Source organism: Squalius cephalus (genome assembly GCF_949319135.1).
Source record: "Squalius cephalus genome assembly, chromosome: 13".
In the NCBI taxonomy this organism is placed as follows: domain Eukaryota; kingdom Metazoa; phylum Chordata; class Actinopteri; order Cypriniformes; family Leuciscidae; genus Squalius; species Squalius cephalus.
The window spans coordinates 26,914,600-26,940,505 of record NC_137134.1 but is presented as its reverse complement, the minus strand read 5'-3'; the positions used below and the strand labels follow the sequence as shown (position 1 = coordinate 26,940,505).

Here is a 25,906-nt window from a genome sequence, read left to right as displayed (position 1 = left end):
GGTACTATACCAACCAAATATTAGTGCATTCCTGAAAATGGGCGTCGTTACATTACATCCTTATGCGTCGCTTTCTGCCAGGACTTTTACGTGCTTTTCCCAACTCACGGAAGTGACCTCGACATACGGGTTGGCGGTAGCATGAGCCATCATTTGAATGCATTTGCAAATGCAATGCATTTGAAGCATTAAATGTTGTTTCAATGTTTCTATGGTGAAATAACATGTGGTGAAATAATGGTAACAAATTATTTCAATGGAATGAAAAACTGAAAGTTGGTCACATCCTAGGGACATCAGCAGACTTTTAAAGTTAACAAAACAAGGCTAATAGTGCCATACTTCTAGTAAGCAATCTAGCTGATGCGTTTTGGACCAGCTGAAGTTTTTTTTTTTTTTTTTTTATAAACCTGCATTACAATAATCTAGTCTTAAGGTCATGAACTTGACAGCATTTGACACTGAGATATTATGTTGCAGCTTAGACATATTTCTCAGATAATAATGCTGTTTCACAAGCATGAGGAATGTACATTTTAAATTATATACAGTATTGTTATCAGACAGTTCAGCCAGATCCTTAACTGTGGATGAGGACATGAATACATCCATCAAGAGACAGATTGTACTGTAAAATACAATACAATAGTCTGTTTTTTTTTTTTTTTTTTTTTTTTAATTAAGCACTGGGTAATTACTAGTCATCAGGTTTTGGATATCATCCATTAGTTTGGAGAATAGTTATATTTCATTGGGCCTCGAGGAAATATAAAGCTGAAATCATCAGTGCAATGAAGAAAGCAGATTACACGTCTCCGGATAATATGTACATTACATTACAGTGAGAATGGATGTGCTTTGTCTGATCACTTATCTTGTAAGATGCTGTCTATTATCGACGCATTACTCTTTAATTTAAAGGACTTGTAGAAGGGAAGAGTTCGGGCTGATCACCTGAGCTTTTCAAAGCATGTTGGTGATCAGGATTATGAAGAATTGCTTGCTTTTTCATCAATGCATGTTCCAAATGTTTTCATATATGATTTAGAGAGGGATGTGGATAAATGATCTAGTGATCAAATTTGAATTTGCAACCTCTGTGTTTGTTTGTGGCTTCAATGAAAACAATTTTTAATTTATGTTTTATTATTTTATTTCATGTTACTTTATCTCTCTCTTTATGTATATATCTGTATATATGTATTTTATTTTAATTATTAATTTAATAATAATAATTTAATTTTTACCTTTTTTTATTTGTTTTCAAATTACATTTTTCTATTACTAGTTAGTTCTGTGCTGTGTTAAAGATAAAATGTCTCCATCTCAAGGTTTGTAACGTCACATGTTGTGAAGCAGTCACACAGTGGCATTCAGGATCATAATAAAAACATCAAAAATCAAATCTAAATGCTACAAAATTCATTTAAAGTAATATTGAAAATATATACTGCTGAAGAGAATCATATTACTACAGAAGTCATTCATCTCTTCAGTCTTCCCTGATGGTTGCAAGAAAAAATTGAAACACTTGTTTATATTAATTTATCTGCATGCACCATGATCTTCAAGAATGTTAATCTGTTCTCAGTTGGTCACTTGCTACAGTATTTGCACAATGTACATATTTTTCTGATGTAAAGCATTCAGATTGTTGTATTAAACTCGACCATCTCTTGCTGAAAAGCTTTTCATGCGATTCAGTGAGTGATGCAGCAGATGTTGGTGTTTAGTTTCTCTCTGGAGTTTCATTGGGAAGAAGAGAAACACTGACACAGCAGTTCAGACGATCTTTGGCGGGTATGGTTCCTTATGGGTGTTCTTGATCCATAATTAATGACATACAGAGCTTTAGCATCAAAATTTCGGTTAACACAGAATTAAGCAATGCATCACCAATAACAGCTGGATGGATTAATGCAATGAGTGATGCTGATACTTAGATGTTTAGGCACGATAAGTAGATGCATGAATTCCGGATCACTAGACAAGTGTATTACTTGAAGTAGGTACACTGTCACCTGTCAATGATGTCATATCCCTGTTATACTTGGTTGTGTTTACTTCTGTAGAACATTTTTTCTTTCTTCCACACAACTGATCCTGGTAGAATGGTGATTACATCCTGATGTTAGCGGCATATGTTGAGCACTGTATTTCCAATCTTATGGGGGAAGCATCACCCCAAGCTGGAGCAGCAAGGACATATCTGCAACAGTGTGTTTGCAACAGATCTAATGGGGGAAGCTTACGCCTCTAGCGGCAGCAAAACAGCAATAGCTCTGACTAGCAGTCAGATTGATACGAAACTGATACGACCGCATGTTGTATAATCACAGATCCATTCTTAAATTTAGTGTAGTTTGGTAGGGAAAGCATACACACTACGACTACAGCTCAGAGTAGCAGCACTTACCTCATCTGTTGTCTCTTTTTCATCTATTATATTAAATGACGGCTGGAGGAAGATGGTATTCTTATCTTTGAAAAGTTTGCATAACATCAAGATTTGGACCTGCCTCCAACACTGGCTTGACCAGCTTGGTGTAGATGGCCATCATTATTGTGATTCTAAGGAAATGTCACATGATTATTTAAAATTGTATAAATACTTTGACAATAATTTAAAAAAATCGAACATCTAAAAATTGATAAACCCATACATTTTTGTTCATACAAAACATAGTTAAGTGATCAGATACAGTGCTGGCAGGATGTGGATGTTATCTTACGCTGTGCAACTCTTCAGTTTTGAATTGAATATGGTCCTCAGGAGTTAAAGGATTGAAACGGCATGACAAACATATAATATATCCTTTCAGTGTTTTCCTGCTGGACATTGAAACCTTGCAATCTCTGGGAGATGAAAGAAGGCAAACATCTTGAATGAAGGGTTCATTCTTTTCCCCATATAGTATCTATTTAATAGGTAGGCCTACTAGTATTAACAAATTCTTAAGCTCGAATGGATACTTTGACAATTTTCAATCTGGTTTCCGACCGCACCACAGCACAGAGACAGCGCTCATAAAGATAATAAACGATATTCGCTTAAATACTGATTCAGGTAAATTATCAGTGCTGGTACTGCTCGACCTCAGTGCTGCATTTGACACTGTCGATCACAACATACTTCAGGCATACTACAGGCTGGAAAACTGGGTGGGGCTTTCTGGGATAGTCCTAAAATGGTTCAGGTCATACTTAGATGGGAGAGGTTATTATGTGAGTATAGGAGACCATAAGTCTGAGTGGACATCCATGACATGCGGAGTCCCTCAAGGCTCAATTCTTGCGCCACTCCTGTTCAACCTGTATATGCTCCCAATGAGCCAAATAATAAGAGAGAACCAAATCGCTTACCACAGCTATGCAGACGACACACATATCTACTTAGCCCTATCGCCTAACGATTACAGCCCCATTGATTCCCTGTGCCAATGCATTGATGAAGTCAACAGTTGGATGTGTCAAAACTTTCTTCAGTTAAACAAAGACAAAACTGAAGTCATTGCATTTGGAAACAAAGATGAAGTTCTCAAGGTGAACGCATACCTTCACTCTAGGGGTCAAACAACAAAAAATCAAGTCAGGAACCTTGGTGTGACACTAGAGTCAGACCTTAGTTTCAGTAGTCATATCAAAGCAATAACTAAATCAGCATACTATCATCTGAAAAATATTGCAAGAATTAGATGCTTTGTCTCCAGACAAGACTTAGAGAAACTTGTGCATGCTTTCATCACCAGCAGGGTGGATTATTGTAATGGACTCCTCACTGGCCTTCCCAAAAAGACCATAAGACAGTTGCAGCTCATACAGAACGCTGCCGCCAGGATTCTGAGCAGAACCAGAAAATATGAACATATCACTCCAGTCCTCAGGTCTTTACACTGGCTCCCAGTTAAATTTAGGATTGATTTTAAAGTATTATTACTGGTATATAAATCATTCAATGGCCTAGGACCTCAATATATTGCAGATATGCTCACTGAATATAAACCCAACAGATCACTCAGATCACTAGGATCATATCAGCTAGAAATACCAAGGGTTCACTCTAAGCATGGCGAGTCTGCTTTTAGCTATTATGCCAGCCGCAGCTGGAACCAGCTTCCAGAGGAGATCAGATGTACACCTACAGTAGTCACATTCAAATCCAGACTCAAAACACATCTGTTTAGCTGTGCATTTACTGAATGAGCACTGTGCCAATGTTCGTCCGACTGTACTGTACTGTATTTTATTTTTTATTTTTCTAAACTGTTTTAATTATTCTTATTTCTTTTTTATTTTTTTTTAATTTCTTCTATGTAAAGCACTTTGAATTGCCATTGTGTATGAAATGTGCTATATAAATAAACTTGCCTTGCCTTGCCTATCTATGTAAAGACGCATTTCCACTGCATGGTACGGTATGGTACAGCTCGCTTTATATGGTACCACCTCTGTTGAGGTTCCAAGCGTACCATACCATTACTAAAATGTGACGTGAAAACACAGATCACTGATTGGTCAGACAGAATAGTTGATATCTGAATGACAGATCCCCATAGAAGTCAATGAAAAAAAAAAATAATAATAATAATAATAATTGTTACTAGTAATAAAGAACTAGTATCTAATGAATAAGTACTAGTGTCTTTTTAATAGGTACAGTTTTTGGGTCCCATTGACTTACATAGTATATTTTTTTCCTACTATGGAAGTCAATGGGACCCAAAAACTGTCTGGTTACTGACATTCTTCTAAATATCTTCCTTTCTGTTCAGCAGAAGAAAGAAATTCATACAGGTTTGAAACAACATGAGGGTGAGTATATGATGACAGAATTTTCATTTTAAAGTAAACTATTCCTTTAAGACTGAGCTCTGGCGACGGCACTGGCCGTAGGCTATATATATCTACCGGCTCCAGGTCTGCAACCTCCCCATATAGGGTAAAACACGACTTCTCGAACCCTGGAGGACGCGCACGCACCGTTTTCTCTTCAGTTAATTCCCTGAAGAAGTTAGGCTACTGCATTGGCAAACGACGTATAGCCTACTGTTTTGCTCGCCCCTAAATTCCTCTCAAGGATATAGTCCTCATCGTCATTAATAGGCTATAGTTAGAAATATAAAAAATCGCAATTCTCAGTTGTCAAAAACGTCTCTCTGTTGACTTTTTTTGTGTGCTACATTGACGCATGTCAGTCGGCTGTGCAGTTCTGAAACACAGCGGAGATTGCGGGACGGATAGCCTAATCTCCATAGATCATCTTTATTGATTAAGATTCTACGCAGCTCTAACGTGCAGAACATGTTATTGTTCTTTCTATTGTTGTTTTTCATGGACGGTAAGTAATGGATTTCTGATCTGTCGGTTTCACTTTAGACACCGGCATATAGCCTAGGCTATTCGTTGAATACACGGGGAATGTCGCCGAAGAAACAGATACAGACGTGTAGAAATAAATGATGTGGCAAATGTGATTGTTTGTGTTATATGGCAAAAAGCAATGAATCAGTTGCCGTTGACTGTCGACATCTTCTCAAAAAGTAAACTTTTCTCACCACGGTGATCACATGCACCCTCCTACCCAGCATATACCTACACAGTTCGTCTAGCAAAAAAAAAAAAAAAAAAAAGTGAATTTGCTGTACAATTCCTATTATTTCTGGAATTTGTTCATTTACAGGGTCTAACCAATTCTACCATAATCAGTAAAGTTAGCTTTTTTATATGAATTGTATTTTGAATACCATTCCTTACATCAGGAAAAATGCATGATGTATGATCTGTAGGCTATTTGTAAAACTGATGGTTTCTGCTCTAGGTGTGTGTGGTGCAGAGACGGAGGCTGTGATGGAGGGAGATTCGGTCACTCTACACACTAATCTCTCTGACATAAGGAACGATGATACCATACTGTGGCTGTTTGGACCTAAAGACTCTGTCATATCTCAAATAACGAGAAAGCGTGACTTGAACTCCATTTATTTAACCGATAATGTGAGATTCAGAGGCAGATTACAGGTGGACCAAAACACTGGATCTCTCACCATCAGAAACACCAGAATCAGACATTCAGGACAATATAAACTCTCCATCTCTAGAGAAAAGACTATGATAAAGATATTTCATGTTACTGTCTTTGGTGAGTAGGCTATCCCAAGTCTTTTAATATACCATTCCGATTTAGATTAACATTAATAATTACATAATTATATTGGTTTTAATAAACCATCTCAAGACACCAAGAGACGTGTGACATGAAGCATATTGAACAAAAATGTGACATGAAGCATATTATAAAACATGGTTACACCTTATTTTAAGGTGATGTTGTTACATTGTTACTCAAATAAGAACAGTAATATAAATAAACTACATCTCTAGAGTTTGGTTTGGGGTTTAGTTAATTGTAATTATGCACAATTTACTGTTATTACTATAGTAACCACATGTAGTTATGTGTAACCACATCACCTTAAGATAAAGTGTTACCTAAAACATTTGTAAGAGTGACTCACTCATTTTCACTCACATGAAATTACTTAATTTATAAGGTATTTATTTATGCACACATATTATATGTGAATCAGTTAACTCAAACTGAGACAGTAATATGATGTTTCTTTCTGTGTCACATGACAGTGTGATCTGTTATCTGTCAACACGTCAATGTTTATGATCTTATAATACTAAAAGAAGAAATATGCTTTTTATCAGCTTTATTATTAACATTTCTCTTCAACAATTAAGAGCTGTAAATATCTGATAACATTTAAATGTACTCTTTCCAGATACAGAGTAAATTATTTATAAGTTTAATCTCTTGCTGAGAAACTGTTTCTGCTTGGTTCCAGGTGTGGTTGGTAAGACGGATGGAGTGAAGTCCATTTCAGTGATGGAGGGAGAGTCTGTCACTCTAAAGACTGATGTTGAAGTACAGAGAGATGATCTGATCGTGTGGAGATTTGGAGATGAAGGCATTCTCCTGGCTAAAATTTATGTAGAAACTAATGAGTCCTCACTAAACGAAGCTGATGAGAGATTCAGAGTCAGACTGAAACTGGATCCACAAACTGGATCTCTGACCATCACAAACACCAGAACCGAACACAGTGGACTTTATGAACTACAGATCAGAGGTCGTGAGAGCTCACAGCGATTCCTTCTTTCTGTCACTGGTGAGTCTTTATTAGTCATTCAATGTATTGACATGCAGTATTATTAAATCAGATGCTTGGATTAAAGACTCTTGGACCACAGTATTTGTGTTTGTGTTCTTGTCATGTTGATGAAGTTAATTTCAGTGGTCACACAAAAGGGTCTGATATAATGACCTAAAAAAACCTTATAATTCCTCATGTTTCTTTATTTTAGAATATTTTTTTAAATATATTAAAAAATTGTATGTTAGATTTCCTGTCCTATTCAATACACTAACTTTTATATTATATTATATTATATTATATTATATTATATTATATTATATTATTGTAATGATAACCAGCAGGAGTGCCCTTGAAAGCCTCTAGAGGGCACTCCACACCAGACTATCATGTTTCACTCACAAACTACATTTCCCATAACTCACTGCCCGGACTCATCACTTATCACTGATCACATTCACCTGTACCTCATTCACTGATTGCATTCACCTGTGTCTCATCCTGTTAGTCTGTCTATTTATACCATGTTCATTCATTCATTCACCGCGAAGTCTTGTTAAGTGTTACAACTGCATTTCTGAGCGTTTCCCTGGTTTTCTTGTTTCTTTGGTTTTTGATATATTGCCCTGTTCCCTGGATTACTCTCTTGCCTCTGGTCCCTGGATTACTCTCTTGCCTCTGGTCCCTGCCTGCCTGTTTTGTTTGTTTGTTTCTTTGTTTGGACTGCCTATCTGTGTATGACCCTTGCCTGTACATTGGATTACGCCTCTGGATTGCCCCACACAATAAAGCTGCATTTGGATCTCCTACTTCGTGTCTCTGAGCAGTACGTAACAGAAGACTTCGCCACACAAAGATCCAGCAGCCATGCCAACCATGGACACAGGTGCACAAATCCTGCGTCTCCGTCAGGGGAATCGTTCGATTGAGAGGTATGTCGAAGAGTTTATTGAACTGGCACATCTTACCTCAATGACCACAGAGTGCCTAAAGATATTTTTTCGTGGAGGACTATCTGAACCGCTCAGTTCATTCATGCCCTGGCATGATCCTCATGGGACTTTAGAGCAGTATATCAACCTGGCCCTTTTGTTGAGTGGCTCATCGTTTACTGTGGGCGGGGTAGAGGAAGAGCTCCGTGAACCCACAGTATCTCCTGAGCCAGAGCTTCACGTCACGTCTGCCGATCCAGAGACTGTTCACGTCGCTTCTGCTGATCCAGAGACTGTTCACGTCGCTTCTGCTGATCCAGAGACTGTTCACGTCGCTTCTGCTGATCCAGAGACTGTTCACGTCGCTTCTGCTGATCCAGAGACTGTTCACGTCGCTTCTGCTGATCCAGAGACTGTTCACGTCGCTTCTGCTGATCCAGAGACTGAGCTTCACGTCACTTCTGCCGATCCAGAGACTGAGCTTCACGTCACTTCTGCCGATCCAGAGACTGAGCTTCACGTCACGTCAGCCGATCCAGAGACTGAGCTTCACGTCACGTCCACCCGTCAGGAGTCTCGTCCCGCCGAGACTGAATCTGTTCCTGAGCCTGAAACTGATCCTGATACTGATCCTGAATCTGTTCCTCTTCCTCTTTCTACGCCTGTGTCTTCGGACAAGATGGCCGAACCCACGCCTGTGTCTTCGGACAAGATGGCCGACTCCACGCCTGTGTCTTCGGACAAGATGGCCGAATCCACGCCTGTGTCTTTGGACAAGATGGCCGACTCCATGCCTGTGTCTTTGGACATGATGACCGACTCCACGCCTGTGTCTTCGGACAAGATGGCCGACTCCACGCCTGTGTCTTCGGACAAGATGGCCGACTCCACGCCTGTGTCTTCGGACAAGATGGCCGACTCCACGCCTGTGTCTTCGGACAAGATGGCCGACTCCACGCCTGTGTCTTCGGACAAGATGGCCGACTCCACGCCTGTGTCTTCGGACAAGATGGCCGACTCCAAGCCTGTGTCTTCGGACAAGATTGCCGACTCCACGCCTGTGTCTTCGGACAAGATGGCCGAAACCACGCCTGTGTCTTCGGACAAGATGGCCACCGCCGAACCAGTGTCTCCGGACAAGATGGTCTCCGCTGAGCCGGTGTCTGGTCCTGAGCCGGTGTCTGTTCCTGTTCCTGAGCCGGTGTCTGTTCCTGTGCCCTGGCCGCCTGAAGGGTCGTCTCCGCCCTGGCCGCCTGAAGGGTCATCTCCGCCTTGGCCGCCTGAAGGATCGCCTGCACAGCCTGCTCCGCCCTGGTCGCCTGCACAGCCTGCTCCGCCCTGGTCGCCTGCACAGCCTGATCCGCCCTGGTTGCCTGCTCCGCCCTGGTCGCCTGCACTACCTGCTCCATCCTGGCCTCCTGTATTACTGCAGTCTCAAGGTCCTCTTCCGCTCCACGGACCTGGCCCTCCATCCCGCCCCCGGATCCGCCTCCGGGCCACCTCCCACCTGGACAGTTTTGGAGCGTCTGGAAGCCGCTCTTTGGGGAGGGGCTATGTAATGATAACCAGCAGGAGTGCCCTTGAAAGCCTCTAGAGGGCACTCCACACCAGACTATCATGTTTCACTCACAAACTACATTTCCCATAACTCACTGCCCGGACTCATCACTTATCACTGATCACATTCACCTGTACCTCATTCACTGATTGCATTCACCTGTGTCTCATCCTGTTAGTCTGTCTATTTATACCATGTTCATTCATTCATTCACCGCGAAGTCTTGTTAAGTGTTACAACTGCATTTCTGAGCGTTTCCCTGGTTTTCTTGTTTCTTTGGTTTTTGATATATTGCCCTGTTCCCTGGATTACTCTCTTGCCTCTGGTCCCTGGATTACTCTCTTGCCTCTGGTCCCTGCCTGCCTGTTTTGTTTGTTTGTTTCTTTGTTTGGACTGCCTATCTGTGTATGACCCTTGCCTGTACATTGGATTACGCCTCTGGATTGCCCCACACAATAAAGCTGCATTTGGATCTCCTACTTCGTGTCTCTGAGCAGTACGTAACAATTATATTATATCATATTATATTTAAAGCCTATCATGTTTACATCGAACACCTACTGTAAAACTCTTAACTATTGTAAAACTATTAGATCATGATGAAATACACCACAGTTTAAACATTTGGGGTCAATTTTATATATATAGTCAATTATAATAGGTCAATATTATATATATATTTTTTATATTTATATACAATATTATATATATATATATATATATATATATATATATATATATATATATATATATATATATATATATATACATATATATATATATATATATATATATATATATATATATATATATATATATATATATATATATATATATATGGGTGGTTGACATGACATGGCCTTTTTTTGGTCCAATGTGTCAATGTTAAGTAAATTATAGAAAAATATAACAAAAACTGTGGTGATATTGTTCAGAAAGTGCTGTTTTATATGGACATACAGAGCATTCATGGGTTTAATCTTCCATTTTTTCACAATTTTCAGCCAAACCAGAATAAACCCATATGGCGTGACTGTCCCAAGCACATTTCACAAATTTAGATTTTGAATAAAAACAAGAAAATTAATTCATTTTCTGTTTATTCAATCATATATTGATATCCCAGATGTCTACTTGTGAGTCTGCTTGACTAAAAGTTCAGGCATAATATTTTGAAGCAGCCCTTAACTAAAACATTTTGTCCCGAAAATGGATATCATTAGGTGTGACGCCATATTCCTTTTTTTAAACGGGCAATTGTTTGGAGATCTTTGGGGAGTGGGGGGTCCTCCTTCTTTCAGGAGGAATAACAACACCTCAGAAGGACACTGAAAGTTACAATGTGCGCTTTCCCTCTTCATGTTTTTTAAAAAAAAAAAAGTATATCCTGCACTCCTGCTTCAGTTCCCTTTTGCGCTGTCTTTTGGTGTGACGCATTTTACACAAAAATGCCCAAATTAAATTACTTTTCAGTCAATATTACCTTTAAAACTTTATTGTCATATTTTAGTTAGCATGGTTTAAATGTTAGCATAAAAGCACATTGCTTAATGTCATGCTAAGTACATGAAACCTCATATGATGTGACACAAAATCATAAGGTGTGACAGGGTTTTCTTGTCACACCATATGATTATTTTGTCACACTATATGATATGAACTGCATTTAAATACATAAATAATGCTCTTAGATACATATTTTATAACTAATAGTTAAGTTTATTGAATATTTCGTCCTTTTAACACATTTTTATACTATATTATTCACACATTTAATATCTATACACCAACTCAATTTGGTGAATCCCTACTATCCAATTTTCAAGCTGAATCCATGTTAAACTACAGCATTTTGTCACTCAAATGTTTCCCTTTATTTATTTATTTATTTATTTATTTATTTATTTATTTATTTATTTATTTATTTATTATTCAGTTTGAGGAAAATTTCAGTAGATGGCGAGATAATGCGGATACAGAAAGAACAAGGAAATGATACATCAGCTTGCTGTTCGGTCATTGTTTTACTCATCCTCATTTTGAAATGAATTTATGCATTAAATAGAAAAGAAATGTTCAATGATTTACTAAAGATTATTAGAATTCCTGAATATCATGTATTAATATTCAGCAGATTAAAATAAAAAGTGCAACATCAAATAATACAGTAAGTGGATTAATGAATGTGTTATACACATATGATTCTTTGTTACTTTGAGTGGAACTCAGAACTCAGTGTTTTAAACAATTTTGTGATTTTTGCTGTAACTGAAACGATTCACTTGTCAAACTAAGTATGGTTGTTTGTTAAATGCAGCTAATACAGATTTTAGCAAACAGATTGTTGTGTGGTGTGACATCATATGGCGTGACACCATGTCATTTGGTGTGACATTCAGAATTTTGAAAGAAATTAAGACTTTTTGGTTATTAATCATAAAATCATCAATGTGACAGATGGAGAATAGTGCCAGCAAAGGTTACAAGCATTTTGGTACTTTTATAACAAGGTATTCCCAAATTAATTTGAAGTATATTGAAAGATTACAAGTAAACGTCTTTCTATGAGTGATGATAAAGTAAAATAATGCAAAATGTAACATATTTGCACATAAGAAATGCTATACTTTTATAAAGTAATGATAAAGAATCAGGATAAATTGACTTACATTATCACATTATACCCCTTTTTAATTTAATACACAATAACATTCAAGTCACACCATATGACATTTTTAGTCACTAAGACAGTAAACTAGTGAATAAATGTAAATTTCAGGACAAAATCTACAAGACCACATATATATTTGTAAATATAAGAGTTGGTAGAATATAATCCAATGAGTTCCATAACTTACATTTGAGATTTTTTTAAAAAACTTTTTTTTAGCCAAATATGTCAACCACCCATATATATATATATATATAATTATTATATAATTAATATTTTTATTCAGCAAGGATGTTTAGTGTATTTGTATTGTATAAAAGTGACATTAAAAACATAGTTAAGTTACAAAATATTCCAAATAAATGCTGTTCTTTTGAACTTTCTAATCATCGAAGAATCCTGAAAAAAAAAGAATAAATGACATTTTAAAATATATTAAAGGGCACCTATTATGACTCTTTTCACAAGATTTAAAATAAGTCTCTGATGTCCCCAGAGTGTGTATGTGAAGTTTTAGCTCAAAATACCCAACAGATCATTTTTTACAGCATGTTTAAATTGTCATTTTTGGGGGCTCAAAAAAACACGCTGTTTTAGTGTGTGCCCTTTAAATGCAAATGAACTGCTGCTGCCGGCACAGGGGGCGGAGCCTCACAAGCTCGTGTTAAAAGCTAGGACAATCGCATCTGATAATATCAGAACAGAAACTCTCAGTTGCGGTGTTCATTTCGACTTGGAGTCGGACAATAATGCCCACAGAGCCAGAGAATATATGCTGTATGGAGATAGAACAGGTTTAGTTTAGTTTAATTACGGTTATAACTTATTTGTCATCTGCTTTTATCCACTATTAATACAAGCCTGCTGTGGCAGACCCTGTCCGAATGATGACCAAAATATACTGATGAGTTCAGTGAAGTTTATTGTACATCACACAAAAGATGAAGCGTTAGTTTTACTCCAGAGAATCACAGTAAGAGCTGAATAAACACAGTATAAGAAGTGAGCGTTAAAGTCTTATCCATAAACTCTCTCTCTCTCCCTTTCATTATCATCAACATACACAGCGAAGTACACAAAACACTCATTACAACTAACAGTAAACAAATATATACACACCTTTTCAGTGGGTGCTTAAAAAACTGGTAAACCTCTTATCCGTAAAATGACTCGATGAGCTGTCATAAAGTGCTCTCACTTTCATTTCTGCCGTGGTCAGTAACGTTAGGCCTGTCGCTCCGGAGACTGTAAGCTGGATCACGAACAGTTGGTACAGATCCATCCTCGAGTAACAACGAGAGTAAATGAAGACTGCTATGTTCATTCTTACATCCAACAACAAAACACCTCAATCGCTTAGGAGACATTCTTGTCTACAGCGGCTGAAGCGTCGAAACAATGGAGGACACAATGTGTCCAGCTCACTCAGGGCGGGGCTATGCTCAAACTGCAGTGTCAATCAACAGTCGTGGGAGGGGCCTGTGCAATTCTATGTCACACTGCATATAGTCTCAGCCTCAGACGTCACGCCCACTGAACGTTGGCTAAACGTCTGATGCTTATGGTACACTTAACTGGAAACACTTCAGGAATGTCGAAGTCGTCATCTGATTGGTTAAATTTTATCGGATTTCCGGGGGGCGCGAGTGTCGCGTTTATTTTCGGTCAGCCGGGAAACAAAGCGCAGACGTGTGATTGCGGAAGAAAAACTGTTGTGTTTACATGAGTGACAATGAGCATTTATCAAGATCAGCTAAACGTAGGATTCTCAAAAGTATACGTGCACGAACAGATCAATGACTTACTGCTTGTTTTCTTCTCCTTTGATTTTCTATGCTGACTGACTTGTTGCACGCCGGTCTGTTGTTGTGGGGACATTTCCACGCCCCGAAACGTGACGCTGAACGAAACGAACTGTAATTGGTTGTTTGACATGTCGGTCAAACGGCCTTATGGGCGGGCCTTGGCCAAAGAAAGCTGCTATGAATTCCAGACCTTCAGCCATCAGTCTGAAGGTCTGGCTACGCGAGACTACACTGCATAGAATCTTAGAACAGCTCATTCTGAGACAGTGCTTATGATTTATTGAAATTGTAAAAAACCACTGGGTGGATTTTTATCATTCTAGGGTGGTTTTGCTCACACACTGCCAACACACATTTATGTTCAAACACCATGTACAAGTGAATTTTGCATAATAGGTGCCCTTTAAAATAGAAAACATTACTTTAAATTGTAATCATCATGGTAACTAATTTAGGGAAATGCCTTCTCATAATAATGATTCATACAGAGAAATTATCAACTTCAAACTGAATCAGATCAAAATGAATGACTGTCTCTCTTTACCTGTTCCAGATCCGGGTCTGTCTCCAGGTGCAATAGCAGGAATAGCTGTTGCTGTTCTGCTGGTTCTGGTTGTAGTTGTGATTTACTTTCACTGCACGATCTCTAAGCTAAAAAAGCAAGTGGGTAAGTATTACAATTTATACAAGCTAGACAACAACAATGAGCTTTATTTATGCTATAGTAGCGTTTAAATGTGTAATATGAAGCTTTAAATGGTTTCTGCTTTCTGATTGATCATACTGCAATAATTAATGAACATCTGTGATTTTATTAGAGGAAATATACTGTCAGTTTTACAATAGCTTCTCGTATTAAGATCTGACACTATAAATCTACAGATCACTGATGAAGTACATTACTTGGGAAAAAGATGAAAAACATTTCAGCAGATAGTCTATTAAATTCACTGTACACAGCAGTTCACCGCGAGTCTTCAAATTGCACGGACCGCAGGTAATATGGAAAAGTTTATCCTACCATGATGCTACTGTAAAATTTGCGGCAGCATGTGAGTTATGCTTAACAATCATAAAAGTATAACTCAATTTCAGCCGCATTCTGAGTCTGACAATGTCATTCGTTTTTGTCCAAGGCTATAGCAGGTGTTATTAGCTTGGGGAAATACATCTAGTTTAAGGAAATTTGAAGTTCATGTCCAGCTCTAAATTGTAAGGAATTTATATCTTTGATTTCATAGTACACTTCACAATAAGGTTCATTTGTTTGTTATTCATATTAATTAACATGAACTAATCATGAGCAAAACATTTGTTAGGCTACTGTAGACCTATTTGTTAATATTAGTTAATAATAATACAACTTTTAATTGTTTTTTCATGTTATGTCACAGTCTGTGCATTAACTAATGTTAACAAAGACAACATTTTATTTTAATAATGCTGAAATTAATATTAACTAAGATTAATAAATGGTGTAGAAGTGCAGTTCATTATTAGTTCATGTTAGCAAATTTAACTAATAAAACCTTATTGTAAAGTGTTACTGATTTCATGATAGCTAACACTTTCATGAATACATAAAATGTATAACATCAACATAACTAAACATGAATTCCTTATAATTACATACTTGATTCTGTTTTGTTTGGTAAAGGAAATAATATTTAGTAATATTATCATAATTTCCCTATTTTTGTTTGATGTGTTATGCATTCTAATTGTATCAACATCTTTTCATTGTTAATGAAGAGAGGCTCTCCATCGAGCGAGATCTTCCAAATAATTGTGAGGAAGTCATTAAAATATATTAAAACACAACAGACAGACGGGTACTGCTTTAAATATACAGGTGATTTATTTAAAAAATAAATGTTTTTTAAAAAAGTGCCCTTTTTGGTCCTTCCGCCCCTGCCCCGGAGGAGGTCTGTGCACGCCACTGCTCTTCAGGCTTGCTACAGTATGATGGGCACACACTCTGATTTCTTTAGCTTTAAAGCTTTTTAGGTATTTTTATTTATTTACCTTTAAATTACTAGATTTTATCAATACACAATAGGTAAAGAATTGTTTAAGCACATTCTTTACATTCTTTCAACATAAATTAAAAATAACTCACAATTTCATGCATAACCCTTTCAATTTAGCACAAAGTCAGTTCATTTCATGCATTCAAAATCGCATTTTTAGGTTTTTCCATGTATACTGAAGCATTCCATCCATTCCTAAGGGGTTAAATTGATCCGTGAGAGAAGGATTTGTTACTCGGTTATATTGACTCCTCGAATCCAATCATTTTCGTGGTTCAAGTGCGACAAAAGTCTTAGGGTCTTGGACCACTCCCAAAAAACTAAAAGTGTTTTGGGTCAAATTAATGACCCGAGGACAGGATGAGGGTGCAGTTTTGTATTAATAATGTAGAAAAATGAATCGCATATAGCCAAAGAGTTGTTTGGCAATAAATCCATCATGTCATTTAAACGTGTAATTACTACATCATAGTTTGTGTATTTAGGTAATATAATCGTGTAGAGATTAGTTCATGGATAACTAAGTGCCTTTGGCTATCTCCAAACATGCCAAAATAGGTTAAAGAGTAAATCTAAATGCATCTGATGTAGAAACTACAAACTAAATTCATTCACATTTTTTTCTTCTGCAATTCTCTGTTTCTGTGCTCTGCTGTGACATGAAGCCGAGAGGAAATCAGTGGCCGAGGAAGATGTCCTTCTCGAGACTGGTGTTAAAATCCAACCAGGTGATCTGATACTGTGGACGTTTGGACTCAAAAACTGTCTCATTGCTAGAGCTGATTCAAGAACAGCTGATATTACTGAGAGATTCAGAGACAGACTGGAGCTGGATCCTCGGACTGGATCTCTGACCATCAAAAACATCACAAACGTAGAATATGGACATTATAAACTACAGATCAGCAACAAAAAACAGACCACATTCAGGAGATTCATTGTGAACGAACCTGGTGAGTAGAACAACGTTTATTGTAACAACTATATATTTATAATTACAGCAGTTCCAGTCCTTGAATCTGATTGGTCGAACAGAGTTCCAAGAGTTCCAGATGATCTGATTAGCTTTAAGATTTTTAATAAGTTCTTCTAATAAAATGATTGTTTTTTTATTATTAGATTTAAAAAACTAATTTAAAAAAAGTGAAAGACACATTTTCACTAGTGGTCTCAGACTTTTGGATCCCACTTAATCCAGTGAGTGGATTTTTATACAGGTCAGATAAAATCAAACACAGTGATTATAGTTTCTTCTTATTGTACATTTATAAAATAATAACAAGTGTAACTATATAAATAAGTTTGTCAAGTCAAACTTAGATGTTGGTTTGAGAAGTGTTAAATGTTTGAAGTTTGGCTTTCTCAAGTCAACATAATTATTTCTTCAGTGTCTATTCTAAATAAGGGAAATGTACAGTCAGCTGGTGATTATAACAAAATAAAGCCCAACAGGAGCAGTTCACATTCACATCTGTCAATCTTTAAAATGGACAAATCTTCTGAAGCCAACATGAGGTCTAACTAAATCTCAGTGTCTACTCTATTACTTTTGTTCAAGGTTTTTGAGGTCAAACATCTGTAGCCATTCATGTTGTAGAAATATGATCTGAGTTCTCAGAGATCTGATTTTACAGTCCGAGTCTGTTTATGTCTTCTTCAAGATTGTACAGCTGTAACATCTAGATGTATACTGCCCTACAAAGCAAAAAGGCAGTAACTACGCAGAGTGCAGAACTGAGAAAAATGACTTTAAAGTTATTCTGTCATCCAGCCTAAGTAGTTGTAGGTAGATTATTGGACATGTGGCTGTTTTGTTACTTTATATTAGCTTATTCTTTGTATATATCAATCCTCATATTTAATTTGATATTTTACCCCTATTTTGCAGTTACTGTATTCTTGCTTTGTAAATTTGCTTTGTATTACTTACCAAAAACGTGGCACAATACCAAGGAAAAAGGCAGTAACTACAGATTCTCCAAAAGCTATTACCATTTTTCTCCAAAACGACACACATTTGAGATAAGATGTTTTGTCACATAACAAAGGATGCCTTGAATGTCATGAAAATGATAATAACTCATTTTTGACCAAAAATGCAGTTACTGCCTTTTTGCTTTGTAGGGCAGTATATGTAGCAACACTGTTTATTTATCTCTTTATATATATTTTTTTATCATCATCTCTGTATTTTCCAGTCATTTTTGTGGTTCGAGTGCGACAAAAGCCCGTCTTGGACCACTCTGATGAAAAAAAAAAATAAATAAATCAGGTCAAATTAATTAGGGTGTCATGGCTTAAACATGTAAACACTACATCATATTTTACGTCATGATTTGTGATTGTAGGTAATATAATCATGTAGAGATTAGTTCATGGATAACTAAGTGCCTTTGGCTATCTCCAAACATGCCAAAATAGGTTAAAGACTCATCTAAATGCATCTGATGTAGAAACTACAAACTAAATTCTTTCACACTTTTTTCTTCTGCAATTCTCTGTTTCTGTGTTCTGCTGTGACATGAAGCCGAGACGAAATTAGAGGCTGAGGGAGAAAATGTCCTTCTTGAGGCTGGTGTTGAAATCCAGCCAGATGATCTGATAGTGTGGATGTTTGGAGCCAAAAACTGTCTCGTTGCTAGAGCTGATTCAAGAACAGCTGATATTGAACTATTCAGAGACAGACTGGAGCTGGATCCTCGGACTGGATCTCTGACCATCAAAAACATCACAAACACAGAATATGGATATTATAAACTACAGATCATCAACGAAAAACAGACCACATTCAGGAGATTCAATGTGCTCGAACCTGGTGAGTAGAACAAAATTTATTATAACAACTATATATTTATTTTTGCAGCAGCTCCAGTCCTTGAATCTGATTGGTCGAACAGAGTTCCAAGAGTTCCAGATTATGTGATTAGTTTTAAGATTTTTAAAAAGTTCTTCTGATAAAAGGATTTTTATTACATTTAAAAAACAAATAAAAAAAAAGTTAGACACATTTTTGCAAATGGTCTCAGACTTTTGGATCCCACTAATCATCTATAAAAAATAAGTATATAATTATATAAATAAGTTTGTGAAGACAAACTTAGATGTTGGCTTGAGAAGTGTTAAATGTTTGAAGTTTGGCTTATCTGAGTTATCAGAGAGCTGATTTTACAGTCCAAATCTGTTAATGTCTTCTTTAAGATTGTACAGCTGTAACATCTTATATGTGGATGTATATATAGCAACACTGTTGTGTTTCTCTTTTTACATGTTTTATCATCATCTCTGTATTTTCAGATTATCCAGGAAAACGAGCAAATAAAAAGACAACTTCTGGGAAGAAAGAGAAAAAGTATGACTTGCTCATGCTGCAGGGTATAAATTAATGAGGTAAGACATGCCCACCCCTGCCGTTCACAGTGACGTCACAAAACAATTGAGACATAATAGGCAGCCAATGTAGTTTTGGCAGAACCGGGCTAATATGTTCATACAAGCACAGCTAAACCTGCAGGACATTCGTCCAGTAATGCATTACAGTAATCTAGTTCTGATAGGTTTGCAGTGTTTGACACTAATATATGTTGCAGCTAGGCTCGTTTGTACCAATACCAGTAAAATTTCAGTTTTATTTTACTATTGTATTAAATATAAATTTAATTAAATGAGTTTTTAATTGGGGTTTGAGGGCTGGGTCCGTGGGACTGTTTCTGGGGATTCAGTTTTTATTTTACTTACCTTTTGTCTTCTGCATTCTCCTTACCAATGTCTCATGTTCTTCCCTCAGACTCGTCCCCCAGAAACAGTCCCACGGACCCAGCCCCAAACTCCATCTCTTAAAAAATAATAATGGCTGGTTTCTAAAGTACTTCTTCCTGAGAGCAGTTCACATTCCAGGGGACCTGAACATCGCAGCAGACTTTCTGTCGAGACAGAAGCTCAAGTCGGGGGAATGGATGTTGCACTGCTAAACAGTGGCTCTAATTTGGAGCATGTTTGGTGAGGCGGACCTCTTCGCATCGCAGAGCTCGACACAGTGCCCCCTATGGTTTTCCCTGTCTCAGTTCATCCGACACCTCTGTGGATAGATGCCCTCACTCATCCGTGGCTGGAGTTGAGACTGTATGTATTCCCTCTGGTCAAGTGAATCCCTGCAGTCCTTTGCAGAATGAGGGAGTGTGGGATCCGCCTCCTTCTGGTAGCCCTATTCTGGCCATCCCAGACGTGGTTCTCGGAACTGAGCTCCCTGGTGGAGAAGTCCCCTTGGCAGATTCCTATCAGGAGAGATCTGCTGTCTCAGCTCCAGGGCAGGAATTGGCATCCTTGACCCGAGATATGGAGGCTGTGGGTGATAAGAGGCAATCGCTAGCGACAGTGGCGCCTGGTCTTCCCACTGATGTTTGGGAGACCATTGATAACGCTTGTGCGCCTTCTACGAGACTGCTGTATTTCTCTAAGTGCAAGGTTTTTGAGTCTTGGTGTTCGGCTCATACAGTGGACCCTGTCAGCTGCCCGGTCGGTTCAGTGCTGGAATTCCTGCGGCATAAATTTGTGGCTGGAGTGGCTGCAACTACCTTGAGAGTTTATGTCAGCTATCGCTGCCTATCGGGAGTCAAACGAGCTCCCCTTAGGTAAACACTGTCTGGTCTCCTCGTTTAAGCGTGGAGTTAGACACTTGAGGCCTGCACATCCTATTAGTGTCCCCACCTGGGATTTATGAGTTGTTCTGGAGGGGCTATTAGAGCCTTCCTTTGAACCCTTGGAGTCAGCTCCGCACCGGATTCTTACTCTCAAGGTGGCACTTTTGTTATCGTTGGCCTCTCTTAAACGTGTGGGGGATCTGCAGGCTCTTTCTGTGAGTGAGCCTTGTATGGAGTTTGCCCCAGATCTTGTGAAGGTGTTTCTATGGCCTAGACCTGGTTATGTCACCAAAGTTTTGTCCACGTCATTCTGGTCTCAAGTTGCGCCACTGAGGAGGCGCCCACGCCATCACCCAATGAATTGTGATTCTATACGGGTTCAGACAATCAGCACATGCCTTCACGTGGCAGCCCTGTTTTGACTAATTTGACAGTACCACACAGTTCTAATGAATTTATTCTTTATTGGAATGAAAAGAATGGTTATGAACCACAGAAACCACCAACACTAGGCAAAACGATATAGAAAGGAGAAATATGCAATTACTTAAGGCGAGACACGGCAGGCAAAAATTATTATTTTTTCACTGGTCAATTTTGAGATTTTGGGATATTTATCTTCAATAACATGTCTTCTTTCAGACTTGTGGCGAAAAAGAGTCTGAAATACACATTTAGGTCTTTATTTTACTACACTTTGTCTGTTTGCGTCTGTAGATTTCTCATAAATTCAACAAAAGTTGGCGTTCTAAATCATCCCGCTGCTCCGTGATTGCTGGAGCACCCTGTCATCACATACACAGTAATTATTTTTTCCCATCTAATATATGAACACAATGAACCAATAATTTTGAACCTGGCTTTATCCAATACTCAGATTTCGTTTTTTTTTTATATATGCAAATAAGAGCATATTTAATTAGACAATGCCTAATTTGCATATTTAAACATTAAATTACAGAAAACTTGTAATAATTTTTTTTCTCATCTTAATGTAGACAATCAACTGGGAAAGTTTCATGGTGATATCTGCTAGTTAAAAATTTTACCCTATTCACCTGTAGTGTCTCGCCTTAAAGGTGCCATATGTAACAATTGAGGTAAAGATATCCCAAAAATGAGCTACACACATCAAAAGAATGAGAAGAAATAAGGGCGATGATGTCATTAAAAAAATGTCAAGTTATAGTGCTGCAGAGATATCAACCTTAATTAGCATTAGCATTACTAGCCACGGCCCGACAGGTGTCGTAATACCAGTTTCGGCCATGGGAGGCGGTATACGGGCAACATAACCACCAGCCAAACATGCAATACACGAATAACTCGCACGGCTTGTGGGCGTACTTGAACCTGATGTGGAAAGTACAGCCCACTACTACATTTCAGTTCAGGGAAGAGAGCGGAAGGATGGCTGAAGCCCTTGGCAAGAGACCCCTACCACCACCCGCTGCAGGGAAAAAACCGCGCTCTGAAGCACAAATAAAATCTCAAAAGGCTATCCGCCACACTGGCGGGTGAACGATCATACCAAAATATGACATTTTAAGCGCGCACGCGCTCTTCTGCCTCTAAGAACTAGCAGAGAGAGAGAGCGAGCCCCGGCTGCGCGCGCGCGCACTCACTCACTATATTCAGAGCGGTCAAGTTTCCCCGTACTTTTTGACAAGCGTCCTTGACAGGGCGGCCAGAGCTTCTTTGCAGCTCAAGTCGGCGGCGGTGTATACAGTTTTAGTAACGCTCTATCTGTTGACGGCGCTGAGGAAAAAGCTCCCGCCACTGGAAGAAGCTGTCGCCGCCCATTTGTGTCCTCCTGCGCACCCATCAAAGCCGTGCAGAACGTCTTCAGCACTCACGGATCGCGCATACTCCGCCGCTGGCCAGGCTGCTTCTGCTTTACACACCCTGGACGCACGAAACGTAACGGAAAACATTGCAAGGTGTAATGAGACCGAATGTTTTTTGGTGACTAATGATAACTTAGCTAGAAGTGGTATTGCTAATGAAAATCAAACTTGATATATGCTGCTAAATTAGCTTCAGGCGGGCAGCGTAACACTCTAAATAGATGATGTCCCTATTTTAACTTGTATATGTGCAGCTAAGAAGGTAGGGGCGGAGCATAGACCAATTCACTTTCTGGAGTTATACTGCCCCCATCTGGTATGGAATGTGGAGTATGACTTGATTTTTTTTTGCCAGACATGACATGGCACCTTTAAGGGAAATTTTACTTATTTTTTGCATAAATATGCTTGTAACCAATTGCTTTAATATATACTTGTACTGTAATTACTTATCTATCATGCAAATATGTTAATTAGAAAATTACATGGCCCAAACATGTATCAGTATTCACCAGTATTGAATGGTCTAGGAGGAATACAAAGGAGTAATGGTAATTTTAAGGGTCCTGACGGTCGCCATTTTGAAAATGGGGCCTTTCTTGGAGTCAAACTTTGGTAAACTTTTAGTATGTTTTTAAGTACATCTGATACTACTGTAAACCACTGAGAAACCTTTTGTTAGAATTCTTTTGGGGTCAAGCCATATTTGCAGCTGACTAGGACTAGAAATAGAAAGACTAATGATAGAAGATGGGAAACAGGTGAGGAGAGGGAGGAGAGGGAGATGGGGTGACGAGATACTGGAGAGAATGAGCGCGTGTAGTAATGAATGAGCGTGTGTAGTAATGAATGAGCGCGTGTAGTAATGGGTGTGTGCGTAGACAGGTGTGGGTGGAAGGGAGTGTGTGTGTGAGGGAAAGGGAAAAACCATAAGGAGGAAAAAAGAGAGAGAGAGAGCCAGGATCATGACAATATAAGCTGTGAATCAAATAAAACTTATTATAAATCATTTTCTTACACTGAATGTTTGGATTTTGTGAAGGTGTATTTAATATAATAAAGTTCTGTGTAACTAATTATTAACGAAGTAATTATTTTGAATAATTAACAAGGTGTTTCATTGCAATGTATTTACTTATTTCTTGATAGCACTATGAGCACCATTCTCTCTGGAAAATTGGATATTGTTGCACCCATTAGACTAAAAAAGGTCAGAGAGAAAAGTAAAGCACCATGGTACAACAATACTACGCGTGTTCTAAAAAGAGAAACCCGTAATTTAGAGTGTAAATGGAAACAAACTAATTTAGAGGTTTTTAGAATCGCTTGGAAAGACAGTACGTCACGTTATAAAAAGGCCCTAAAAGCAGCCAGGGCTGAGCACCTCCACAAACTAATAGAAAATAACCAAAACAATCCTAGGTTTTTATTTAACACCGTGGCTAGACTAACAAATAAACAAGCGTCACCTGAACAAAATATTCTGTTACAGTTTAGTAGTAATGATTTCATGATTTTTTTCACTGAGAAAATAGAAAACATCAGAACCACAATTGTAAACGTTCAATCCTCAATCGCGCCTTATAACTCAGCCTCAATTATCACCCCGCAAGAACGATTACAGTGCTTTACAACTATAGAACAAATAGAGTTAAATAAACTTATCACTTCATCTAAAACAACAACATGTTTATTAGATCCTATACCCACTAAACTACTGAAAGAAGTGTTGCCTATAGTGGAAGAGCCTCTTCTCAATATTATTAACTCATCTTTATCTTTAGGTCATGTTCCAAAAACATTTAAACTGGCAGTTATAAAACCACTCATTAAGAAACCACAATTAGACCCAAATATATTCTTCGACAAAGTATGTGTGTGACCTAGCAAATTATAGACCCATTTCAAATCTTCCTTTTATGTCTAAAATACTAGAAAAAGTTGTATCCGCCCAACTAGTAAGTGGTTCTTAGTTCTTTTGTTGTCAAAGCATGATTTATTCACACTATTGTTCAAACATCATAACATATTCAACAACCAGTAAAGACAAAAGCAGTGTTTTATCTTAATTAGTAGGTTAATTATTTTATAGAATCTATACAGTATTTGCACAGATTAACCGAGACATAAACATTTATTTATTATAAAGTCTAATATCCAAAAAAAAAACATTAACAGTGATGTAAGGATCTTGTCTGCTATTTAGTATAGTGAAGTACTGTAATGATGAACAGTTCAGATGTTTCTCCTAATACAAATGACACTGCCGGAGCTCCACATATAATAGACTCTCATTGAACTACAACATGCACTGACCCGATGTAAAAACAAAGTGTGTTTGCATATTCAGTCATAAGGGGGAGCCAAAGCACCATCTTCTGCATTATAATAATTGCTGTTGGAAAAGAATAGGAATTTGCTTAAATCTTATTAATCAGACTTGTTTCCTTTAAGTAGATTAAATTAAAACCGTTTTGGACATGTAGAATGTGAATTATGAGGTTTCTTTTCCCTTTGGTCTCTTCTCTGATCAGCTCACTTCTTGTAGCTCTGATGTCATAAACCAGCACAGCAACAGTAGCCACGCCCACCAGAGCAGAGACGACCAATCGGATCACAGCTTCAGTGAAACCACAAAAGTGGATGTGGTCTGAAAAAAAGAAAAGAAAAATGCTATAAAGTTTCCATATAAACGTATATGATGGTTTTGTGGGTTAGTAGGAGCCCAAGCATCTATTGGGAGGCAATGAATCCACAAGTTTTACTGTGTATGTGTGTGTGTGCGCAAATTTAATATCAGTCCAGCAGGCGTAATGATATGACGCAGCGCCTGATAATAGTCCCCAGCTCGGTAGCCTATTATCAGGCCGCAGGCGCTGCGTCATATCATTACGCCTGCTGGACTCATGGTACTGCAGCAAAGTTTCTTGATTATTACGCAGGAATGAGAGTATAGTTCCTAGCCATATCAGCCTAGAAAATCACAACTTTTCATTTTCCGTCGGTCTTGGTACACGATGTAACTACAGAAGAGTCAAGTTTTAAATATGAAAAATATCGAAACTCTTTGGTCATTTTTTTGAGAGAGATGCTAATGGTCTTGTCCAGTTCAAAGATCTATGCTAAGCTATGCTAAAAGTGGTACCGCCAGACCCGGAGATCGGCTGAATGGATTCGAAAACGGTAAAACTCAACTGTTTAACTCTGGGGGAGTTGTAAAATGAACCTATTTCCAAAAAAAGTGGAGTATCCCTTTAACTGCATGC

At 38.1% G+C, this 25,906-nt stretch overlaps 1 protein-coding gene across 1 annotated transcript; it reads left to right on the top strand.

The window, feature by feature from the left end:
* The first annotated feature begins 4,926 nt into the window (after positions 1 to 4,926).
* On the top strand, positions 4,927 to 24,793 carry LOC307169766 (uncharacterized protein). The gene is made up of 8 exons (XM_079890574.1): positions 4,927 to 5,338; positions 5,819 to 6,139; positions 6,852 to 7,175; positions 14,680 to 14,793; positions 16,822 to 17,109; positions 18,684 to 18,971; positions 19,451 to 19,543; positions 19,941 to 24,793. Exons 1-7 carry the CDS (start codon positions 5,302 to 5,304, stop codon positions 19,537 to 19,539), a joined length of 1,461 nt encoding a protein of 486 aa, XP_079746700.1. The 5' UTR covers positions 4,927 to 5,301; the 3' UTR covers positions 19,540 to 19,543; positions 19,941 to 24,793.
* The last annotated feature ends 1,113 nt before the right edge of the window (positions 24,794 to 25,906 follow it).